We start from the raw sequence: 21501 nt of genomic DNA on the forward strand, positions 1-21501 counted from the left end.
ATCCCAGTTTCCTAAACATAAACAATGTCTTAAAGATGATTTGTCCCAAATCCTACACAAATCTACCAAACTCATGAAAAGTATACAGCATCTTTCTCATAATAAATCTGCCCTCTTTAAAGTCAGTTTCAAAGCAGTAATGTAATATTTTGTAAATAATTAAAACATTTTGAGTGCATCCAGAAGAATCCTTTTCAACAGCAACAGTTATTCCCAGTAACTTTCTCCTGAACTTTTAGCCCCATAAGGTTAGCATTCAGGAAGCTCAGCTGCTGTCTAACAAACTTAATTAATCAAAAAGTCATTTCCGAGCTGTAACTATGAGTAAAAGTGCTTCAAGTGTGCTAGCAAGCCTACAAGTTAATCAAAATGCTAATGCAGTACAAATTAAAGTTGTGATTAACATTTCACAGTAGCTGCTTAAGTGAATTGATCACACAAATGGGTTAAGCATTACTCATTTCCTCCAGCCCCAACTGGGAAAAGGTTTGTCATGGGTGGGGGAGGGATTATATATAAGCAGCACCGAAGGATCATTAAACTGTCACCAAGATGCTTCCATACACCAGTTCACCGATTATCCACAGCAAGCAAAAACCCCACCGCCACTGCCACAAAGGCAACCCTCCCTTCTCCCACATATACCTGTAAAACACAAGCTGGTGGCAAGCGATCCCACCTCAGCGTTTCCCATGCCCAGATCCTTTCGCTACAGATCTATCCATTGCTGCTTAGTAGCTATAAGTGAGCACTACTGCCCAGTATATGTGCTACAAGCGTTTTGATTATTCTATTATTTCCACCCTCCTAATGTGGAATAATAGCCATCCAAGCATGACGGCGGCCAGTAGTTAAGGCAAACTGCAAAGGTGGTGTTATTCGCTGTAATATCACCGCATACACAAAGAATACGTGTAGTAGCTAAAGAGATACGGCCTCTGCTCTTCACTTGTTTCGGAATAATCCTCTGCATTCTCAAGTTAATTTGATTCTCTTCCCTTCCTTCAGTAAAGCTGCCCATTTATTTATAGTTGCCAACGCACCCATTAAACAAAACAATTATCTCTTTCCCTGGGTACTTCTGGACAAATCTTCCATGCGCAGCTGTAAAACAGGCCATTCCTGTAACTCCCACCGCGTTGCAGCAGGGAATCGGCACACCTCCACTAACAACAGCCAACACAGGAGCTCAAAACACACTTAGGATGTTTAAGAACTTCTCTATTTCCTCATAGGCAGGAAAACAAATGAGCCAAGGGATATGGCTCCCCGAGTCGATAGTTTTAGTGGCTGTTAGGAGCTGAGGAGGTTTGGGGAGGATGGGAAGTCCAGAGCTGAAGGACATTCTCATTCTTCTAGTCTGGGAACCGCAGCTCGGGCACCTCTGCTGTCTGCAGCTGTGCTGGTATGGGCAGAAAGTACCTTTTTGGTGAGGAGCAGCAGATACGGCTCCCACCACCAGCCAGAACAGTCTGCAGTTTCGTGGAGTGAGCCTTTAGTACATAAGCAAGCTCTTAAGAGACAGGTGAATTGGGCAGCATATTTGTGCAATATTCGATGACCCTGAACGTGTACCACAAAGACGATTCTCCTAAGCAGAACTGTAGCAAAAGCTGCAATTTAAATGACCAGAAACAACTTATTTCCTTTAACTGCGTTAGAATGGGTAAAGCCGTGTTACGCACATCATTGTGCAGCAAAGGAAATGCAGTGCTTCACCCAAAGAGTTTTTTATTTCCTGTCAGAATCAGATGCTCCGGAGGAGTAACGTGATGGGGAAAGGCAGGCTGTGAGTGACACCGCCTCAAGGTTCTCATTTCCCGTGCAAACGAGTCTTCGCAGTTTGGAATCTGACTTCATGTCCTTCTTCTCAGTGCACAGGTTCCCTGCTGAGATGCGTTTAACACATCCATAGGTAAACACTTCTCAGAGGTTAAGGCTGAGCTCCATGGCAGTTCTGCTCCTGGCAATATTAAAATATTTTATCAACGATTATACTACAAGTGGAGGCTTGTGGCCAATCCCAATGCAAAGCCAGGAACTGTCACATTATTTCCTAGAAGAGACTGCCCTGCTGAATCCGAGACTGGCTGTATTACTGCCTCAATTATCCATTTCAATTAATGCAAATATAGGCGATAGTCTTAGAACAGCAGAGTAAGAACTGATCGCTGAATACACAGTCACAAAATTTAAGGCTTGACAAAAGAAGTAAAAAAGAGATTAGATTTAGTCCATTTCACATAGTCTTAAATCAGAGATAGGAAAAAAGGTGAGGTATTGTCTTTACAGTAATAATTATATTCTATAAAAATATTAGACAAATAATTTCATTAGAATTTTTATTCTTTGACGTTCTTTTACAAGAAGCAGAGAAGTGTTTGATTTTGAGCAGCTACTGGAGTGCTCACCACCATCCTACCGACACCTCTATCTGTTCCTAGCAAAAATAATGCAAATGGAGTGCTAGGCTCGAAGAGAAGATGCAGTTTACTGTAATGGTATTAAAGGTAACAGAGGCAAAGAAAAATTAAACGACTTGCCCAAGATCACATAGGAGGTCATGGCAGATTTTCTGAGCCATGGGAACCCTCTGTGCTTTATCTGTGAGAGGCTGTCACTGATAACAACCTTGTGATTTTTTGAACTGAGCTTTTCAGTGGAGAGCAGGGACATTCCTTCAGTCTAGTCAACGCCTCAGCGGCCACTCATGGCAGAGATGGGTGTGGGAGCAGAGAGGCGTTCACCTTCCAGAAGGTTACATATTGCTATTCCCCATATTTCTGCGGTAAAAGGGAAAGAATTCTGTATTTCATACTGGGTAAACAGAGAGTAAATTTTGTCTTGCTGTAATGAACTCCGTCTATACCTAACAAATGCTAACTATAGGAAAACTGTAACAGAAGATGTTTCTTCCATTTTCTATGTTAACAATTACATTCCTTTATTGAGTCAGCACCACGACTCCCCAAATTCTGTTAAATGCTTATGACTTCTTTCTTTCATCATGGGTACAGAGGAACAGAATTCTAACATAAACCCAAAACTTCTAAGACATTTCAGGAAAATCAGTTTAAGAGTGATGGCATAAATGATTTTTATTAGAAGAGAGTGAAGTCTTACCTGAAGCCTATCAGCTACATCTATCTGATGTTGTTAACAGTTTTCTGACTGACCATTAACACTACTCAACCTAAAGCCACTAGTGATGAAAAAGGCCCAGAGGACATTGGAGGAATGGGTAGGAGGACACAACGGGTGGAATGCAAAAGGAACCATGAGAGAGAAGACTGATTCAGGTGAAAGACAGCACAGAAGAGTGGAGAAGTTTAATAGCCTGCGATGGGAAGAGGCTCGCTCATGTCCTGTGGCTAGAGATGGGAAATGTGACCTGCAGGGGAGCTGGGATGGAGGCCTGCTGTACCTACCGAGATACAACCACTTGCAAAAGCTCTTTGAAAGATCTCGCTTTCTTGTAACAGAAGCAGCACTGATATGGAAAGTCTGTCATTCACATACCCCCAGCAGAAATAACAGTTTATGTTCAGGTCACAGTTTGAAGGTTAGCTCTACAACCTTAACAGCTAAAGTACTTTGTAAGTAAATAAACAAAAGTTCAACATAACTCAAAAACCAACTCCTGTCTCGGTGCTGAATTTTACATTTGGTGGCGCGCGAACGTGTGTTCATACACACAGAGAACATCACCCACCGAATATGTTTATCAATGGATCCTTCTACGGTTCAGTTCCTTTTCTCACAACTAACATCTTTTTTTCCACCTCTGTTGACCCAGAGTTCACCAGCAGGTCAGCGCTAAGGAAAAAGGTAACAACCAGTATTGAAAGTGTAACCCTGTCTATTGCTTAGATTCTGGGAACTTTAACCTCCGTTTGGAAAGCGTGACTAATAAGATGGAACAAATATTCTCCCAAGAGATGTAAACCATGTGCCAACTTCAAAATACAAAAATGCTTGCATGTTTTTTTCTTTTTTTTTTTTTAATAGGGGGAACTTTTTAATTTTTTTAACGTGACTGCATATGCAATATTCCATAGTAGTTAACAGAAGGCGGGAGTGCCAAGGCACAGGATGGCACCCTATTCTTCTGAACCCTACTTCAGTTTAAAGGAACTCTTGAATATTTTAGTTTTTTTTCTTCTCAGTGATCGTTTCTGAAACACCTATTATGTATTACAACAGGATTAAAAATTACATTTCTTAGCATAGCAGGATAAATATTGAGCAAAATAATTATTGAAAAGAATCTTTAATTTACATTATTTTCCCAAATATGAAATTAACTCCCCAAACGCTAATTCCACGAACGTGCAAATGAACTTTCAGTATGTAATTTATTTGAAACAAAGGTGAATTTTGTCACCTAAGCAAGTGACACTGGTAAGAAATGAGTATTATGAACAGTAACTGTTCATACATTGAAGCTTTCAGCACCATGATTTTATGGATTTGAAACATTTGGAATAGCCCTGCATTCAAGCACTACTGGTTACCAAGTTTAAGACTGTGTAACAATAAATAATTTATTTGCTTCTTCCCTTCCTTTTCTTAATTTTAGTTTTGCTTTGTTTGATATTAGTATTCCAAGCTTGCAGGTTTTGCTATGGGGTAAGGCTGAGACCCACCCAAATCACTGGCCAGTAAATTGCCCGCGGTATTTTGTCTGTCTAGAGCACTGATGAATAATTTCTCACAGAGTGGTTTTACAAACTGGTAGGCTTGACACAGTGATGTCTGCGCTTACCATATTGCCAATAGGCTTCAAACAAGATCAAAGCCTCATTCTCATAGCTGACACATAGATCACCAAGGATATTAAAATTTGAGCAAACAAAAACTGTAGGAAGAAAGAACTATTGTCCCTGTTTAACAGACATGGAACTGAGAAAGGTAAAAAGAATAGTTTGTTGATGGCTACTTGATCTTCAAGAACCTGAGAATGAGTCCTTGTCCAGTTCTGCTAAAGAGAATATTATCCCTTTCCAGTAGAATCCAAGGGGCAGCTGTTCTCTGCATCAACTGGAACTCACCCTTCCTGCTGTAATTGTAATTGCGCTTTTCAGATATGGCAGTGCTTTATTCCAAACTCAAATTGCTAGTTTAAAATGCTTTTGAGGTATGCAGCTGTGCATGTGATTGCTTGTCACCAGTACCCTGCATGGTCAGTTTGGTTTCTGTGGGTTGCGACTGCAGTACAACGGTAAAAGTCACAAGCCTCCAGACTGAGTTTAAAATCTTGTTTAAAAGCACGCTCTCTGACTCTGCGATAATTGGGAAATAGAAGGCATATCTTCACAAGCTAGAGAAAAACCCTCTATCTCGTCCCAAATCACATTTCAAAATGTGTTTTATTTATGCTTGGCAGTGACTACAGCACTTTTGGGTGCTATAAAAATAGAAGTACCTGTGGGAGACAGGTTCTTGGGGGTCTGCATAACAATCTGCAGGGAGCACAAACCCATGCAGGAATGACTTACAACATTCCGCAGTTTGGAGACAGAAAGCCGTTGCATATGAAAGAAGAGGCGAGCCCTGTGGCAACAGATGCCTCCAACCAGGGTACCACAGTCTCTTACCATAAGTTTGTTTACCTCCAGTTCTTTAAAGTGGGCATCTTTATGGGCATCTAGTTCCTCCCTAAACAAAGTAGTATCACACCGTGTGGTACCAGTTCTCCACAAGATGGCAAGAAATGTTCCGATTTTTCTAGGTTCAGAATATTACAACACACTAACAATAAATAGTAAAGCAACAAGAGTTAAATATAGAAATGTCTTTACTATACCTGACATATTCTGATTGCTTGGTCCAGCACTGTCTTTGTATCAGTTGCATAATCTGGACAAGGCAGCATGGCGTGACTGAAGTGGGCCTGCAGCAGGAGGTGTGTTTTTGTGTGTGAACTGTCAAATGAATGGGGATTGACTTCAATGGGAAGATGTTTTGCCAGTTCACTGTTCATCTGATCTTCATTGTGTCTCACAGGCAGATCTGTGTACTCATCAGCGTTCTTTAAAAAAAAAAAAATAAAAAAACCCAACATTGTAATTGACTTCACAATAATTATTACTCCTTATTAAGACAGTAAAAGTATATGCATTTGATTTACTACAGTTAGATTTCATTGTTAAAATAGCAGCATTTTAATGTTTAGAAAGCGTACTTATTGATCAAAATCATGTGTGTGAGAAAACAATAGCTAGTAAAATATTCACAAATATTCACACATTTAAAGTTTTTTTCACATAGCTGATTTTAACATTAGAGAAGAAGAAAATAAAAGTAGTGAAATAAATACATTCATTGGATGGACTCAGTATTTGAGATGACCTTCTACAGATATCCTGCCCTGGTTGGCTCACAAAAACATTGTAAGGTTAGCTATAAAGAAGTCAATAATTCACATTTTCAATTTTTGGGGTTTCTACTTTTTGTATTCAAAGCACAGTGGGTTTGAAATAGTTCTGGTAAGGTTATTTTAAAATCTGTTTTCGCTATTTTGAGCAGCCAGTGTCTAAGCAACGGATGACCAGCAACCAAAGCAAAAAGCAAAATTGTAAGTAGGTGCTGAAAACCATCCTCTGTGCTCCAGAGTGGGACTAATACCATTCATGCCAAAAAGGAAGCTGCCTAAGAACTTTCTTGCTGTTGCAAAAAGGAGCTGCCCAGCCACAAGCAATCTAATTGTAGTTATGAGTAGCAACATCCTTGGGGCTGAGAGGAACGAGTTCTAGTAGCAAGAGAAGAGAAGTTTATTCTCCTGCTAAGGAAATCCACTGTCTCTGAATGAAAGAAAATTCAACAGAAGCATCCTAAGAACGGTAATTTCAGCTGAAGAGTCAGTTCTGTGACCTAATTAGAGGGTTTTTTTTCCCTCCACAAAACCCTGCTATGCATGTATGTATATATATTCTTGTTTGGAATGAGAATGATCTTTCTAAAGTATAAAACATGCAACTAAAGTAAGAATTTTATAATTATGTGATATCTTTTCCATCTGTAATTTAAGAGAGTGTATTTCTTTTGTCATAAAATAAAAAGTAATATGGGTAGCCCGAAGGGCAATGTCTTCTAAACTATGGGCTTAGCAGAGACCTTTAAATAAAAGTGTTCAGGATTTTATATGCCTCTTAAACTATAGATTTGAGATTATGTGTTTTGGTCTTCAATCTCCAGTCAGACTTCCTGCAAATCCATATTAATGAAATATTCACAATGGTAACCAGTGCAGAGTGAGGTAAAGAAAAATGGCAATTTTAGAACACCTAATAGAACTACCTGATTGACTTGCAAAGTACTGTATCCACTCATTAATATCCTAACACACAGAACCTTTTTTGACAACTCCTAAAACCAGTTATATATCTCTTTTTCACCCCCTTGGAAACTGACAGCACAAAATTTTCTATTTTCTTTAACAGCACAATGAACGTACACCTAAACTGTGATATAAATGTAACAGAAAAGATAGGTATTAGACAACTTAAGATTTGGAAAGCAAATCAGAATGTCATTAATTTATTTCATATCTCAACTGCAGATTAGAAGTGAAGACTGACTAAAGACAGAGGCTGCTTAATCCTGGATGTCTCTGCTAGATCTCTTGTGAAAACTGTGGTCATTTATTCTCTGAACCTAAGGTCACAATCTTTTTAAGCCCTATAGAAGGCTGCATGTTTGCTTCGCTCTTTTTATTTAACTGGCTTCTCCTTCAAAGATATTTTGAAGAATATTTACCAAGGAGATTTTTTACTTAGTTTTGCTTTGCAGTTTAAAGTAGCAGAAAGAAGAAGGATCAGCCAAGTCACTCCAGACCAATTGGTACTCCTGAAAACACGTTTTCCCTAATTCTTCCCCAGCACATGTTTTATTTACCTCCAAAACACTCCTCTTATTTTAAACAACTTGCCTACTTAATTTCCTGTTTGTGATCATTGACTGTAAGTAAGTGAGGTTCATTTTCTTATCTGCATCATGTAGGTAATTAAAGGAAATTGAGAATGGGTAGTGAAGCTTTTATACAACTGAGAATGAAGCTGAATGGAGGGCACCGAGGTCAGCAGAGTCCATTATATTTTTATGTGAGAGGCCAGTATGTCTGCCCTGTCCTTGTTTGCTTAGTGTAGGCTGGACAGACTACTAACTGCAAATCTGTTTCTCTGATTTGCCCAGCTGTCCTTGAATAAAGACATCTTCCATTGCAAAATGTTAAATGACAGTGATTGACAAGTCTGTGATGAACTCTGCTTGTAACCCCCTGCTACTGTTTTCAGGTTGCACAAGAAAAGACAGAATAAAGAAACATCCTTTGTAATCACCTCAAATGGGCCCTGCTGTTCACTCAATATTTTTTCATTTTAGTTTTCCTTTTCATTGTGAATCTCAATCTGTTCTGCAAACGCTGTAACTTCAACTATTCCACCCAATATATAATATATAGTATTTTAGTACACTGTGTCTGAATACTGTTCTTACTTCCATGGGTGAGGAAACAGATCAAATTACACATCAATCATTAATCTTCATTCTAAAGTCAAGAAACTTAATACAAACCTTATAGTTAAACCACAAAGCGCTGCTGTGCATTTTTCACTTTCCCTTTTTATTCTGTTAAATCAGGACCATCGCCGCCCATGTGCAAATATTATGTTTACAAGCACCTACACAGTTAAGCGTAACGTGGAGCATACCAGGAGATGACTAGGAATTTTAGCTATGGGTTCTGCAATCATGCGCTTGGCAGTCACGTCACATCTCCCTTTCCTGTAGGTCTGTGATGGACTTTCCCAGTAATGTCTTCTTTTGGGCATTAGAGACTGCTGCATCGTTTCGAAGGTGTAAGAGTCCTCTGAAACCTGCATTTCAACTTGTATGCGACGCAGGGTCATACAGGAGCCAGTAACTTGCTTTGCCAGTGAGAAATGTCACACGTAGACCTGCATAAACTCGACAGTTATATTTTACAAGGCCAAAGGGCTATTCGGATAATTGAATTCTGTTTCCCGCATAACAGCAGCCACAGAATCACCTTAGAGTCCTGTCTGCAACATCGTGTTCCAGATACGCAGCTTATCATCACCCTTTATTTGAATTGATAGAATTGTTTTAAAGCAAACAACTCATCCTACTTTGAAATGTATCTCCTGCACTTTTCTGGTACTATGAGGCGTTTGAGGAGTCAGACTGAACTAAAATTTAAATAAGGTATCCAACATGGCGAGCACAATGCTCCGCAGTGTCCACGGGGTTAAAAAACCCCAGATTTTCTTTCTACCCACAAAATGCATAAGTTTGGCCAAAATTTACTGTTTTATAGTGAGAGCTGAACTATAAACTTATACCCCATGTAAACCTTCTGAAATATTTTAAACCTCAAATAACCACATCTTGCCCTCTGTTTACAGGAGAGAAGAGGATACTTGTGGAGCACAGACAGAAACGGGATCAAGGTGACCAACTAAAGTAAACTTGAATATTTTAAGTTCAGTTCAGTCATGGGAACAGCAAAACTTATAAAGTTAATGAGTTCTAGACTTTAAAGAGCAGTTGATTAATTTGTAACAATGAGGGTCTAAAACAAACCAAAAATAGTTTCTCACATTCCAGAGTTGAACCAGTCGTCTTTTCTTTAGCGATGCTGTTATTGAAACTACCTTAGAACTGACTGACTGTAAGTTCTTTTTCTTTATATAGGTAAAGTGAACTCAAACACACCATATTTTGAACTTTAATAAACCTGCAATGTGTTTTGCTCTCTTTCAGGTTTATGATGTAGAAAGAAACAAGGGAAAAGCATTCTTAGAAAATTTGATACCAAAATTTACAGTCATTAACCTGAAGTATTAAAAAAATCTTGTAGTAAACTAGTACTAAATTAACTGCCAGAATAACAAAAAAGGAGGAAAGATGATGATCATTTTTAGCTAATACAGTAATCACATCCTCTTTACCTGAACCTTGGTTTAAATTACTTAAAATTCTGGCAGTCTGAGTGGATGCTGATGGGCTGCATTGGAAGTAGCTGGACTCCAATCTTTAAAGCAGTCTGTAACTGTCCTCATTTGGGTGATACCTCTGTCACCCTTATTATAGGACAGAGAAGTAGCAGGGTCAAAATAGAGAAAGAACAAGCACTGAGAGTTTGTGAGTAGCTACGTAACTGGGTAATGTCTTATAATAGATTCACAAACTCCAATTTTTTTCTTTCAGGATACTTAAAAACATTTGAAGTTATTTCCATTTTTTATACATACATATATACATCTCCATTCATGTGCTGACAAAAGTCTCATTTGACACTGTTAACTGTATTATAAGGAAAATAAAAAAATCGCTTAACTGAAGTTCCCAAGTTGACCTTCATTTGCCCATGCACTTCTCCAGAGAACAAGACTGTTATGTGACACAATAATGGCACAAGTATATATTATGAAAATTATTTAAATTAACCAACATATTTATACTTTATCTTATCTTCACATTTTTCAAGTGTGACTTTGATTTATAAGCAAAGATATTAAATTTACATAGATGTATCCTGGAAGGTAGCTGGAACACAATCAAGTTTAGATTTATATCCATAGAACAAATAAATGTGAGGGAACATGCGCTTTAAAAAAACCCAAAAAATGGAAAAAAAAGCCCCAAAAGCCCAAACCGACCACATACTTAAAAGTTGTTTTTCAGCTCACACCAAAAAGTAAAATAGGTCAAAAAAATGGAATTGGGGAAGTACTTGCTAGAATTACTGCTCTGAAAATTGTATCTGTGTTAGTGATTCCATTATAAACTCCTATTTTAAGGAGTTTATTGGTAGCCTATAAATGTATATGCTTTGGTCTCAGTTTTATGGGACATAATTCAAACTTCCAAAGTTTAAAATGTTTGGGTTTTTTTTTACTCCTAGATATAAAAGGTCTAGGACAATATTCCAGTTAAAGACAGTTATAAACATATATTACTACTTATAAGTATGTTTGTTCTTTAAACATGAACAAACTTGATGCATGTTTTCAAGATTCATATTATAGGCAAAAAAAAAAAAAAGTAATTAATTTCTACCAGCTAATTGAAGCCGCTACATAACACAGGGATATTTAGATTGGAAGCCCTCTTTTAGACAGCAGACATTGCACAAAGAGCTTCCTCACTCTGTTTTACACACGTAAAAATATACTTTTAAGACAAACTTTGCAGAAGTGACGTTCTAGATTTTTAGGGCAGCCTGACAGGCTCTGCTAAGCAACGGAGCAGGTTGGAGTTTTGTAGCGATCTTGACGAGTGGCCAACATGAGGCAAAAGAAGACAACAAAAATTGTCAGATTAGAATCTACTTACTATGTGATACTGTAATTCACCACGGAGACCATTTCTAAATAAGCTCCTTGCCTTTGTATACCATAGAACCCCTCTCCCTGTCAACTGCGTGTGTGTGTGGCAGTGCAATCAAATGGCATCCAGTATATTAGAGCCAAACCTGCAGCGCAGCTCCTTTCCCATCCCTTCCTCCCAGGGCGGGCGGCTGGCGGGGAGGAAAGGCAGAAAGCAAAGCCCTGTGCCAGCCCCTGCTCCGTGGGGCACGGAGGAGCCGGAGCCCCAGCCCCTGGGCAGCTGCTGTCCCTGGCTGCGGAGAAGGGGCTCCCTTTCTGGCACCGGTGCCTCCCACTGGGGACCCTGCCTGCCCCAACTCTCCACTCCAGCTTGGGTAATAGGAAAGTGATCTTGCTGCTTTCTCTAGTACTCCATCGGAGTACTCTCCACTCTCTACTTTTTGGAAAAACGACAGGAGGAAAACAGACAGATACGTGTAGGATAGAGAGAAACTGCCAAGGGATAAGGGCTGCTCAGTATCTTTTCAAAACAAACACTAACTTTTTTATTTATTATCTAATTAGTGGTTAATGGATTTTTACAGCTAAAAGAAGTGTCAAAAAAAAAAAAAAAGAAAAAAAGAGAAGTATAGAGTTCAAATTGTAAAGTTAACCCAATTAACTAAGTAGGAGCAAAACAGTGAGGCTGGGCTACCCTGGAATCTGTCTCCAGATTTAAGATTTACCAGAGAGAGCATTGGAAATTTCCAGTTGAGCATGAGAAGTTGAAGAGATAAAGTTGTGCAACCCATCAACATGCAATTATGTAAATCTATTATTTTTAAAAAATTAATTTATAACTATCTTTCAGGATATAAAATGGGCACATTTCAGTAATGGGACCTACAAACAAAAAAAGTTTATAAGAACATTCAAGTTAAAAGTTCTTACAATTCTTATAAAGTTTCATCTTACTGATCAGAGTAATCATATATAATTGTATTCTCAGACTTCTTACTTTAAACAGACAAGTGCTTGATTTTTGCTTTTAAATAGCTGCACATGATAAACACCACAAATTTTACAATTACAAACATCATAAAAAGTACAAGCTAGGGCAATGAAACAGTTGAGTGATCACTTTAAAACACCCTGCAGGGTTTAGATTTCACAAGTTCACCTCTTACTTAAAACATCCAAACTACAAACTACTGATGACATTCCTGATGACCAGAGGTCAGGAGTCTGAAAGACCTTTGCCACTCTGCACAGAGCAATAGGAGGTCAGCAATATTAGCTACCAGTAGCAGAGAGTGACCTGGCAGATCTGGGAACTTCTGAAGTACAAAGTTAAATCACAGACCTCCGCTTCAGCATGGAGCTGCTAAAAGAAAATGCAAGCATGCTAGCATATGTGAGAGGGGGGATTATATAAAATAACAATAATTTGACATGGGAAAAAAAGTTATTAGGACTTCTATACTAACTTGGAAGTCTATTTCCTCCCTCCACCCTCCCCCGAGGTTTCCTAAGTATATCAGAGAAGCTAAGCTTCAGTGTACAGGAAGATACAGTAATAGATAATACAATCATTGCAATTGTTTTACCAAATGGTAAAAAATATACTTATAGAACCATTCTGTTTGAGAATAATTTCCTTTTTAAATTGCATACTTTACTAAAACATGCTAAAACAAGGAACGAATTCATGATTTTCGGTAAGTCTTAACTCTCACAATCCATATTTCATAAAGTTTATGATCACAAACATAATTCAGTGCTACTTTTTTGGCCAGTTCTAATAAAAAACTTTCTTACAATACATTCATTTTTCCCCCAAATGTGTAGGTACTTTCATAGTATTCAGCCTGTACAGCTTTCATAGAGGTGGCTTTAATTCACTCTCAGGTTTTTAAGTTAAATTATTGATTATAAGTAAGCCTGTAACACTTGCACAGTCTAAGGAAATGGGTATGGCATGCACATTACTCACCTAGAATAAGTTACTTCAACCATAGCAAATAAATATAAATTGAATGGTATAAATTCCATTTATAAAGTGAATTATAGTGATGCGAGAGAATTATTACATTTTATCACTGGAAATGGTATATTTGAGATTTTCAGCTCTCCAAGATGCCTGACTTTTTCAAGTCATGTTATAGGGAAGATTTAAAACCAACTGGTTTTGGCTTTATTGAAACTAATTGTATTGCACTAATACAGAAAAGCTTTCCAGTGCATGAACTCGGTAATGTGCTAACAAAAAACTGGGAAAATCTCTCTGAGTATACATTCAAAAGTTTGATTGTCATGAGAAATCTACTTCAGTTCCATTTGGACGTTTGTCCACGTTTTGAAGCTGAGCTTGGCTGAATCAGCTGGCTCTGCTACTGATTGAGATGATGATAGCAATAAAAATTGTAATAGCAAATTTTGGCACGCAGCTTTCCCCGGGAAAGCGATCAGTCATTTTCCATCTTTGGCTTCGATCCTTCATTGGGATCTTCCAGTGCAGAGCCCAGACCCAGGGAAGAAGGTAACAGATCTCTGCATTAAGTTAACGCTGCTCGGCACAGAGACAGTAGTAAGCGCTACTAATTCTTTATGTGAAATGGGGCCCATACATACTGTATATGTTAATGGCAAGCTGTAAAAGCTCTGTGTGTTGAAAAACAGATTTCAGATCTGCTGACCTGTAGCAGCTCCCCTAGTGGGGAGCCACAAATGCACGCTGCTGCATTTTTGTACTGGATTAAATTCCGGATCTAGACTACTATGTGACCAGAGACAAAAGGGAATAAAAAGTTCACAGGCGTGAATACCTGTCATCATGTGGTGAAATGACTTGCAGCCTCTGTTCAAGGGAGGCTCAAGCCCAGAATAATAGAGGAACAATATGAACTGGCAGAAATATATGGGAAACTTGGAAGGTGCCTACATGCATAATGTCTTTTCAGCAAGCCAATGCTACTGGTCTCACTCTAAGCACTTTTAAATGAAAATCGTTTAATATAATAATAAAAAAACACAACTGTAAGAGGAAGTGACAGCTGCTGCAAGTAAATTTCAATAAGGGTAGTTCCCTGCTGATAAAAACTGGCACATCTCCACTCATTTCAGTGTAACTATGTGGATTAACATTGCTTGCAAATCTGACCCAATGTTTTGAAGAATTTGAGAGCTACAAGGTAACACAGAGAGGGAAGACACTGGTAATTACAAGAGTGGGGAAGAGGAGTAATCACCACCACAACAAACAGTAAAACTACTTGAAGTCTATTAAACAAATGGACAGTCTGTTCGTATTTCAGTGTGCTTGATTTGAGGAAGTTCTATCAACGCTTCTGCTGTGAGTGCCCAGTGGTCTGATACAGTGAGCAACATGGCAAAAATACCCTTGTACCACATATGACATTAACAGAACATCCCCTTACCTGCGTGGGATGTACTGTGCATTGCTAGGGCAGATCTAACCCCTTTTGGGTGGCAAGTGATAATTTTTCTTGGTGATGTTAACTGCACACAAATTTGTGAGAACACTGTAGACTCTATTCCTACACAGACTTATACCATGTCTTTTCTATCTGTAAATAAAGGCAGTCATCTAAAGTACATTGTAAGAACTGTATTAAAAAAATAAATGGAAAGATAACTGGTGATTAAGAGAGAGTTGCACATATTTTGTCTCTGGTATAAAGTTTTAAGAACTTCTTTTAAAAGACAAAGAAAACAGAGATTTTCAGTACCAGATGTCTGGGAAGATCCCATTTGGATTTGAGCTACTTAAATTTGCAATCATGTATTTATACATCTAACAGAGCTTCTGTTTCCCCTAGAATCTGAAAATTAACTAGCTTTGTAGCATCTTCCTTGATCTGCCACCCGTGCCCTGAGGATTAGAGACTCCACCTGAGCTTGTTTTACAAGCATAACAGAAAAAATTAATCTCTGCTGGCAGCGATCCCACTGGGATACTGATGAATAATGATATCCCTCTCTTGCTGCCCTCTCAGTCCACTAGAAAAGCCACTCTAACCCAGCAACGTGGAAACCGCTGAAACCATTCCAGCTGTGGATTAGCAGGCAGTCAAGCATCCATCTGTTCTGTGTGAATCAAGAGAAAGCAAACACGCATTCTTATAGCTAAAGAAGTATTAAAAATTAGCATCTTATATGACTGCATATAGTAAATAATAAGACAATCATATACAAAAGAAAAAATAATCTATTATCTACACCTCATGTTGTTTACATTTGCTTGCTGCCTTAAGCAAATGATAAAAGTTGGAATTCATCCCGTTAACCTACAGAATATTGTGCGTTCAATGACTTAATAGGCTTAAGATAAAATTTCTTAACATTGTATGCATCAGTTGTACCTAAAAATATTTTGTAAGTAGATGTGCATACAACCATTAAATAAATATAAGCGAACATAGTAGCATGGCTTCACCTTGACAGGAGAAAGATTTAAAAAACCTGTTGTGAGAGGGATTTTAGCCATTTTCCTACCCTCTAAGGTGAGAGGAATAGACTGGAGATATTTTCTCTTTCTGAAAGCTACTAGTTTGAATAATCTTTGCTGGATTGCTGTATTTTTCCACTGGAAGACAGAAAGGAAACGCAGTGGGATGTTGGCATGCGGGCAAGCCAATCAAATTGGTGATGTCTGATTTGACTCTTCCATGGGAAATAGGACAATGATATACCATAAATTAAGGAAAGCTGTATTCCAGCATCATCCCAGATAACATTACTTAGAAAAGTTAGATAATTTGACGGTTTTCACATACAACAATTCCAATATTTTGCCGGATGCCTGGTCCACATTCATTAATCTGCAGAGGTGAAGAAAATCTGCAATTTTTTATTCTCTAAAAGCAAGCTTACTTTGCTATACTAATTTTTCAAATATATATATTAACTTTTTTAAATGTTAAGAAAAGTTTTGGCCTTTTGGTAGCAAAAAGCCTTCTGCAATTTCTTCTAACATTATAGGTAGCATAAGCTACTTAAGTAACTGTGAAATAAAGCACCTTGTAAATCTAGGCAAATAACAGGAGAGGCCGGTATCTTAAAAGTTCGTATGTGATAATACAAAACATCAACATTTAAAATAAAATTCAACCTTCTGAAGCTAGCCAGGTTCCATCAGGAAAAAAAAAAAAGAATGAGACAAAGAAGGAATCTAAATGTAAATAGGAAAATACAACTGTCAGATACTTCATTAAGGACTAATCAGTAATCCTCTTATGTCCTTTTTTTAAAAACTACTATGCTAAAGGAACAATATAGACTGGATACCAACCTTGTATGATGTAATTGTTTCAGTCAAACCAATCTTTATCCTGAAATTTCTGTTCCAATCAGAGAACAAGCTACAAAATGCCATCCTCTTTCTTAACAGTTTTACAAGTCTGAGCAATAACTTCTTTGCTGACAGAGAAAAACATTTGTGTGCCTTTAAACAGCAGTCAGTTAAGGCCGAGCTGGTGTCACTAAGTGAGCTGAATTCTGTGACAACAAATTCATCAGCAAAGTAAGCGCTACAATTCATAGTACAATAGTATAATTGTATCAAAAGCAAAGGCAATAACTAGAAACTAGTGAAGACAAAAGAACTGCAGGCTGCAGAGGGCCTAAATTTGCCTATCGCACTTAATTAAAAATCGGCAGGCACAAAGTAGGTAGAACTTGTGCTGACTTGCTAAAGGCACAGTGGGGTTGTCAGACAGCCTTCTGGGGTATGTGGGGCATGAGAACCTACAGCCATTCATCAAAGCAGCATTGAGTATTATAAAATATTACCTCAATACAGACGCAGTTTAGAAATTTAGTTTTGTTTCAACAAACACAAAAGTTATTTCAACAAATATACTGTATATTTGAAAATAGAGCCATGTGACATAACTGCTGAAAAAAAGCCGTTTCATTTTCAATCTGAATCCTTTGCAAACTATTGGCTGCATGTACCCAACTACGCATAGTTTGCAATCCTGCATAATGATGACGGCTACAGTTCTAACTGCCAAGTGGTAAGTAAAAGACTTCTGTGCTGAAATAAATAAATAAATAGTGCACGGTTGAATTGCCTGCAGCTTTAAGCAGTCAGCTAAACCAAGCTTGCTATCACTGAACTTGCTTCTAGAATATATATCCCAAGAACAAGCATTGATTTGTCACAGATGGCAGCCAACATTCACATTTCTAAGTACAAGACCAGGACAGTACTGTTATCTACCCTACACATACAAGTGTAACAGTTTCCTGATTCATCAAAATAGTTTTCATTAGTATACATGAGCGTTTTGCTGCCGTAGCTGCATCTCTAGCCCCTGTTAAAGGAATTTATTTCCTCATTTTTCTGACAGAAACAGTTACTAAAGCAGCTGTTTGAAATGAGGCTATAGCCTGAGGCTAGTGGCTTCCACTGCCGCAGCTATGTACACTTTCACAAGTTTTTCCCTTGGACGCCGCACTGCAATCAAAACAAATTAAAAACTATATTATTTCCAAGATAACGGTTTTTGTCTTATGGCCTGCCTCCTGGGAAATGTACGTCATAAACCTTTAACGTCAACTTTAAAATAGTTTTTTTTTTTACCTTTCCCAAGTATTGATTCAGTTTTTTAAACCGGCAAGTAATGACAGAAGTTGAGTAAGAAGATTGGAGGGAAAAAAAAAAGATCTCTTAATCGGAGATTAGAAAGTCATGGGTAGTGGAGATGGGAAGGTTTTATATTTTCTGGTCTTGAATGTGACTCTTTGATGCCATAGAAATGAAAGACTTATGCCACGTTCAGTTAGTTGTCAGTGGTGGGCACTGTCATCTTGATTTACCAACTGATTGTGCTTTTCTGGAAAGGCTGGCAGCATATGATGCTTTCAAACTAAAAATCAAACAATCATTTGGAAAAAGAAAAATAAATAATTGTGGCATGATGTTAGAAAAAAAATACTATATTTAAGTAATACAGCAACATTCAAAACTGCTCCATCTACTGGGACTAGAGAAAAATCAAGACAAAATTAATGTGGGAGTATTCATGTGTATAAGTACTCTTTCTGCTAAGTACAAGATATTTTGAATATACTGGATATAGATGATGAAATTTGGATGATATTAAAATTCTCTGTAGCATTTTGTTTTATTTTTATGAAGCCAAGTACAATTTTCAAATTTAAATTATTTTATTAAAAACACTGTGATACTGTCTAGATGTTCCAAGCGGGAACTGAAGTACAAATGTTTTAAAATATTAAAATCCAGACAATATAGGCTGTATAAAAATTAAGTAAATGACCCTGCAAATGCCTGTGTTTAAGATTAAATTTATGCATTGAACAGTCCTAGGTATGGATTTATTGTGAAGTAAAGATTTAATGGTAAGAGGTAACAGCTTTCTGCTATATATGGGGTCACTAAAATATGCATAATGGCTCAGGCCTTTTCCTGTTTGAAGAGTGGCCACAACAGTCATGTTCATGCTGCTGAGAATGTACACTATGTGTGAAATCAAATATGTAAGTTCTTTAAAGGTTAGGATGTACCATACTTGCTTTTCGTTTGATCTAGAGTTTATGTAATGAAATATTTCTATTCTTGACACTGAAATGCCATATGTAAAAAGAATAACATAATGAATACAGTTTTGCTAAACTTTTATGCCTTGAAGAAAATCATAGTAGCACCTTTTTTACCTTCTAAATTAAATGTAAATGTAAATTTAAACTAGAAAATTACTGACTTAGGAAGAGTGATCTGATTTTTTTCTGAAATGGCTTACAAAACAGAAAACCAGTTTTATATAATATCTTAAAGAAAACAAAAGCAATGTTTCTGCCATGGCTTGCAGAGAAAATATTAAAACAGCTCACATACATTAGCTTGTTCTTGGACAATATTTTTGCAACTTATTAATTCTTCCTTCCCTGGCATCTAACTGGAGACCAGTGGAAAAGACAGTTTATCACTGAGTCAAAAACCTTTGTGGCCCCTTCACGGGAGACTGAACCAACAGCTTTAAGACAGAATCCTGCTAAGGAAATAAAATTGTTTTAGACTAAGAGTGTAAATATTCATAAAGACTTGCATATTTCCCTCATTAGAATAGGATGTGGTGCTGCTGATGAACAGAAAATAAAGCTATAGGTTAACTGAGTTACCTAGAATCTTATAGTACAAATACCTAATAGGTAATCAAAGACAGATAAGGCATTAATAACTTTACTCTTTTGTTATCTATGTATATGGGATGGAGACCTCCTGTTTCATGTACTTCCTCCTTCTACCTTTCAAATCTGCTACTCCAGCAATGCCAGATTTTCTGCTGAGTTCTAAAAGACTTCGTCTAATACAGGCCAGGGTAACAGAGTAGAAACATAGGGAAGAGGTATGTGGATATCAAACTTCGAAGTCTATGTTTATATCACAGAAAGATGGATACGTGTGCCCCAGTATAACACAAACACCATGCTGTTCCGTCCCTAAGCTCCCCAGTTAGCAAGAAACCTGTCTCTTAAAACCAGTTTACATGAAAGACAGTTTTCTCTTGTAGGCAGAATTCAAAAACAGAAATAAGGGACAACATGCAGATGAAACAAGGGCTGAAAGATGGTTATGTTATCCCCTTCACCGTCTGGTATGAAGAGATATAACAAAGTATTTGCTCTGTAAATAAGAATATTAACCAGAAAAGTGTAGTAATAAATTACCAAAAATCACAAAGCTAGCGAATCTAGCCATCACAGTCCTGATCAATCATCAAGACAGACCTCCTTTCCTCAAGGTACAACAAACCTTCATTTGAATTTAAAAAGATTTGTGGTGACTGCTGATTTAGTACAGAAAATGACAAAAATTACTCCAAAGTAGCTCTCACTCTTTTTCACCCAAACTTCTGTTCTAATCTCTGCACCTAACTTTCCGAATAAAAGGAAACAGTCTTTAGGTACCTCAGGGAAATCCAGCCTGTCAGTAGTAATTCATGAACACTTTCTCATCAATAATACTTAATGCAAGAAGCACCATAACTCAACAGTGATTAAGCTCATTTGGATTACTACTGTCTGAAGCACAGTTAGGAAAGTTTTAAAGAAAGCTCTATGGAAAAGCATCAAACATTTTCTCGGAAAAATTTCAGGCCCACGAGCACAAGTCAGTTACAAAAGTAACGGAATCTGAACTTTGCCTGTTAACTGCAAACCCAACACAAATTAAACATCTCAAGCACAGATTTACTGAGAGGAGAAGGGTAAGTGAGAGGGGACTGTACCCCACCTATTTGCATCACTTATTACTGTACACTTCCAGACATGACTGCGGGGCTGTGCCCATGTGCCATGTTCCTGTTCATGTTATGGATACTTAAACCCCTAAACCATATTGAAAAAAAATTTCATTTGATCTTGCAAAATGCTGGCAGATGATCAAATGAAAAGAGAAAATAAAAATAGAGAGAAGAACGTATATTGGAGAAGACTATGAATGGTCGTGACTATTAAGTGGAAACAAATCTTGCTGTCAAGTGACTTTTTGGAGAAACCCATCAACATGAGAAACAGGATGACTGAAAACTACTTTTGCACGTGAGTTGCAAAGATTCATCGATAATTCGTTAGTGAATGATCCTGAATTCTGAACACTCCTATCAGCATGGCAAAATGTCACTCTGAAACTCAAAATCCCTTAATCAAACTCAGATTTAAAATCCTTAATATGAACATAGATTTCTGAATTCTTGAATGCAATCTTGCTTTTTACTCGGTTTTGTTTTAAACAAACTTTTGCTTCTTTCCAAGTTTCACAATGACAATTTGGTAAAAGCGTACATATTCCATTTCAAGCCCACAACATCAGCATTTTCTTTGTTACAAATGTACACTTCTGCCATCCTTGTATACATCAGACAACTTAGAACGATAGAATTGTTTAGGTTGGAAAAGACCTTTAAGATCATCGAGTCCAACCATTAACCTGGCACTGCCAAGTCCACCACTAAACCATGTCCCTCAGCATCACATTTACACGTCTTTTAAATGCCTCTAGGGATGGTGACTCAACCCCTTCCCCAGGCAGCCTGTTCCAACACTCGACAAACCTTTCAGTGAAGAAATTTTTCCTAATAACCAATCTAGTAAATTTGTAAATGTCTCAGGGTTTGCTATA

At 37.6% G+C, this 21501-nt stretch overlaps 1 protein-coding gene across 2 annotated transcripts in view; it reads right to left on the bottom strand.

Annotated features, from left to right (window-relative positions):
- The window catches only part of ASCC3 (activating signal cointegrator 1 complex subunit 3), a 252340-nt gene that overhangs the window by 16578 nt on the left and 214261 nt on the right, over positions 1-21501 (bottom strand). For both annotated transcript variants that reach the window (XM_074150229.1, XM_074150228.1), the window contains exon 36: positions 5807-6031. In XM_074150229.1, the coding sequence (XP_074006330.1) occupies positions 5807-6031 (225 nt within the window). The remainder of the gene's footprint in view (positions 1-5806; positions 6032-21501) is intronic.

Source organism: Numenius arquata, chromosome 7 (assembly GCF_964106895.1).
Source record: "Numenius arquata chromosome 7, bNumArq3.hap1.1, whole genome shotgun sequence".
Lineage (NCBI taxonomy): Eukaryota > Metazoa > Chordata > Aves > Charadriiformes > Scolopacidae > Numenius > Numenius arquata.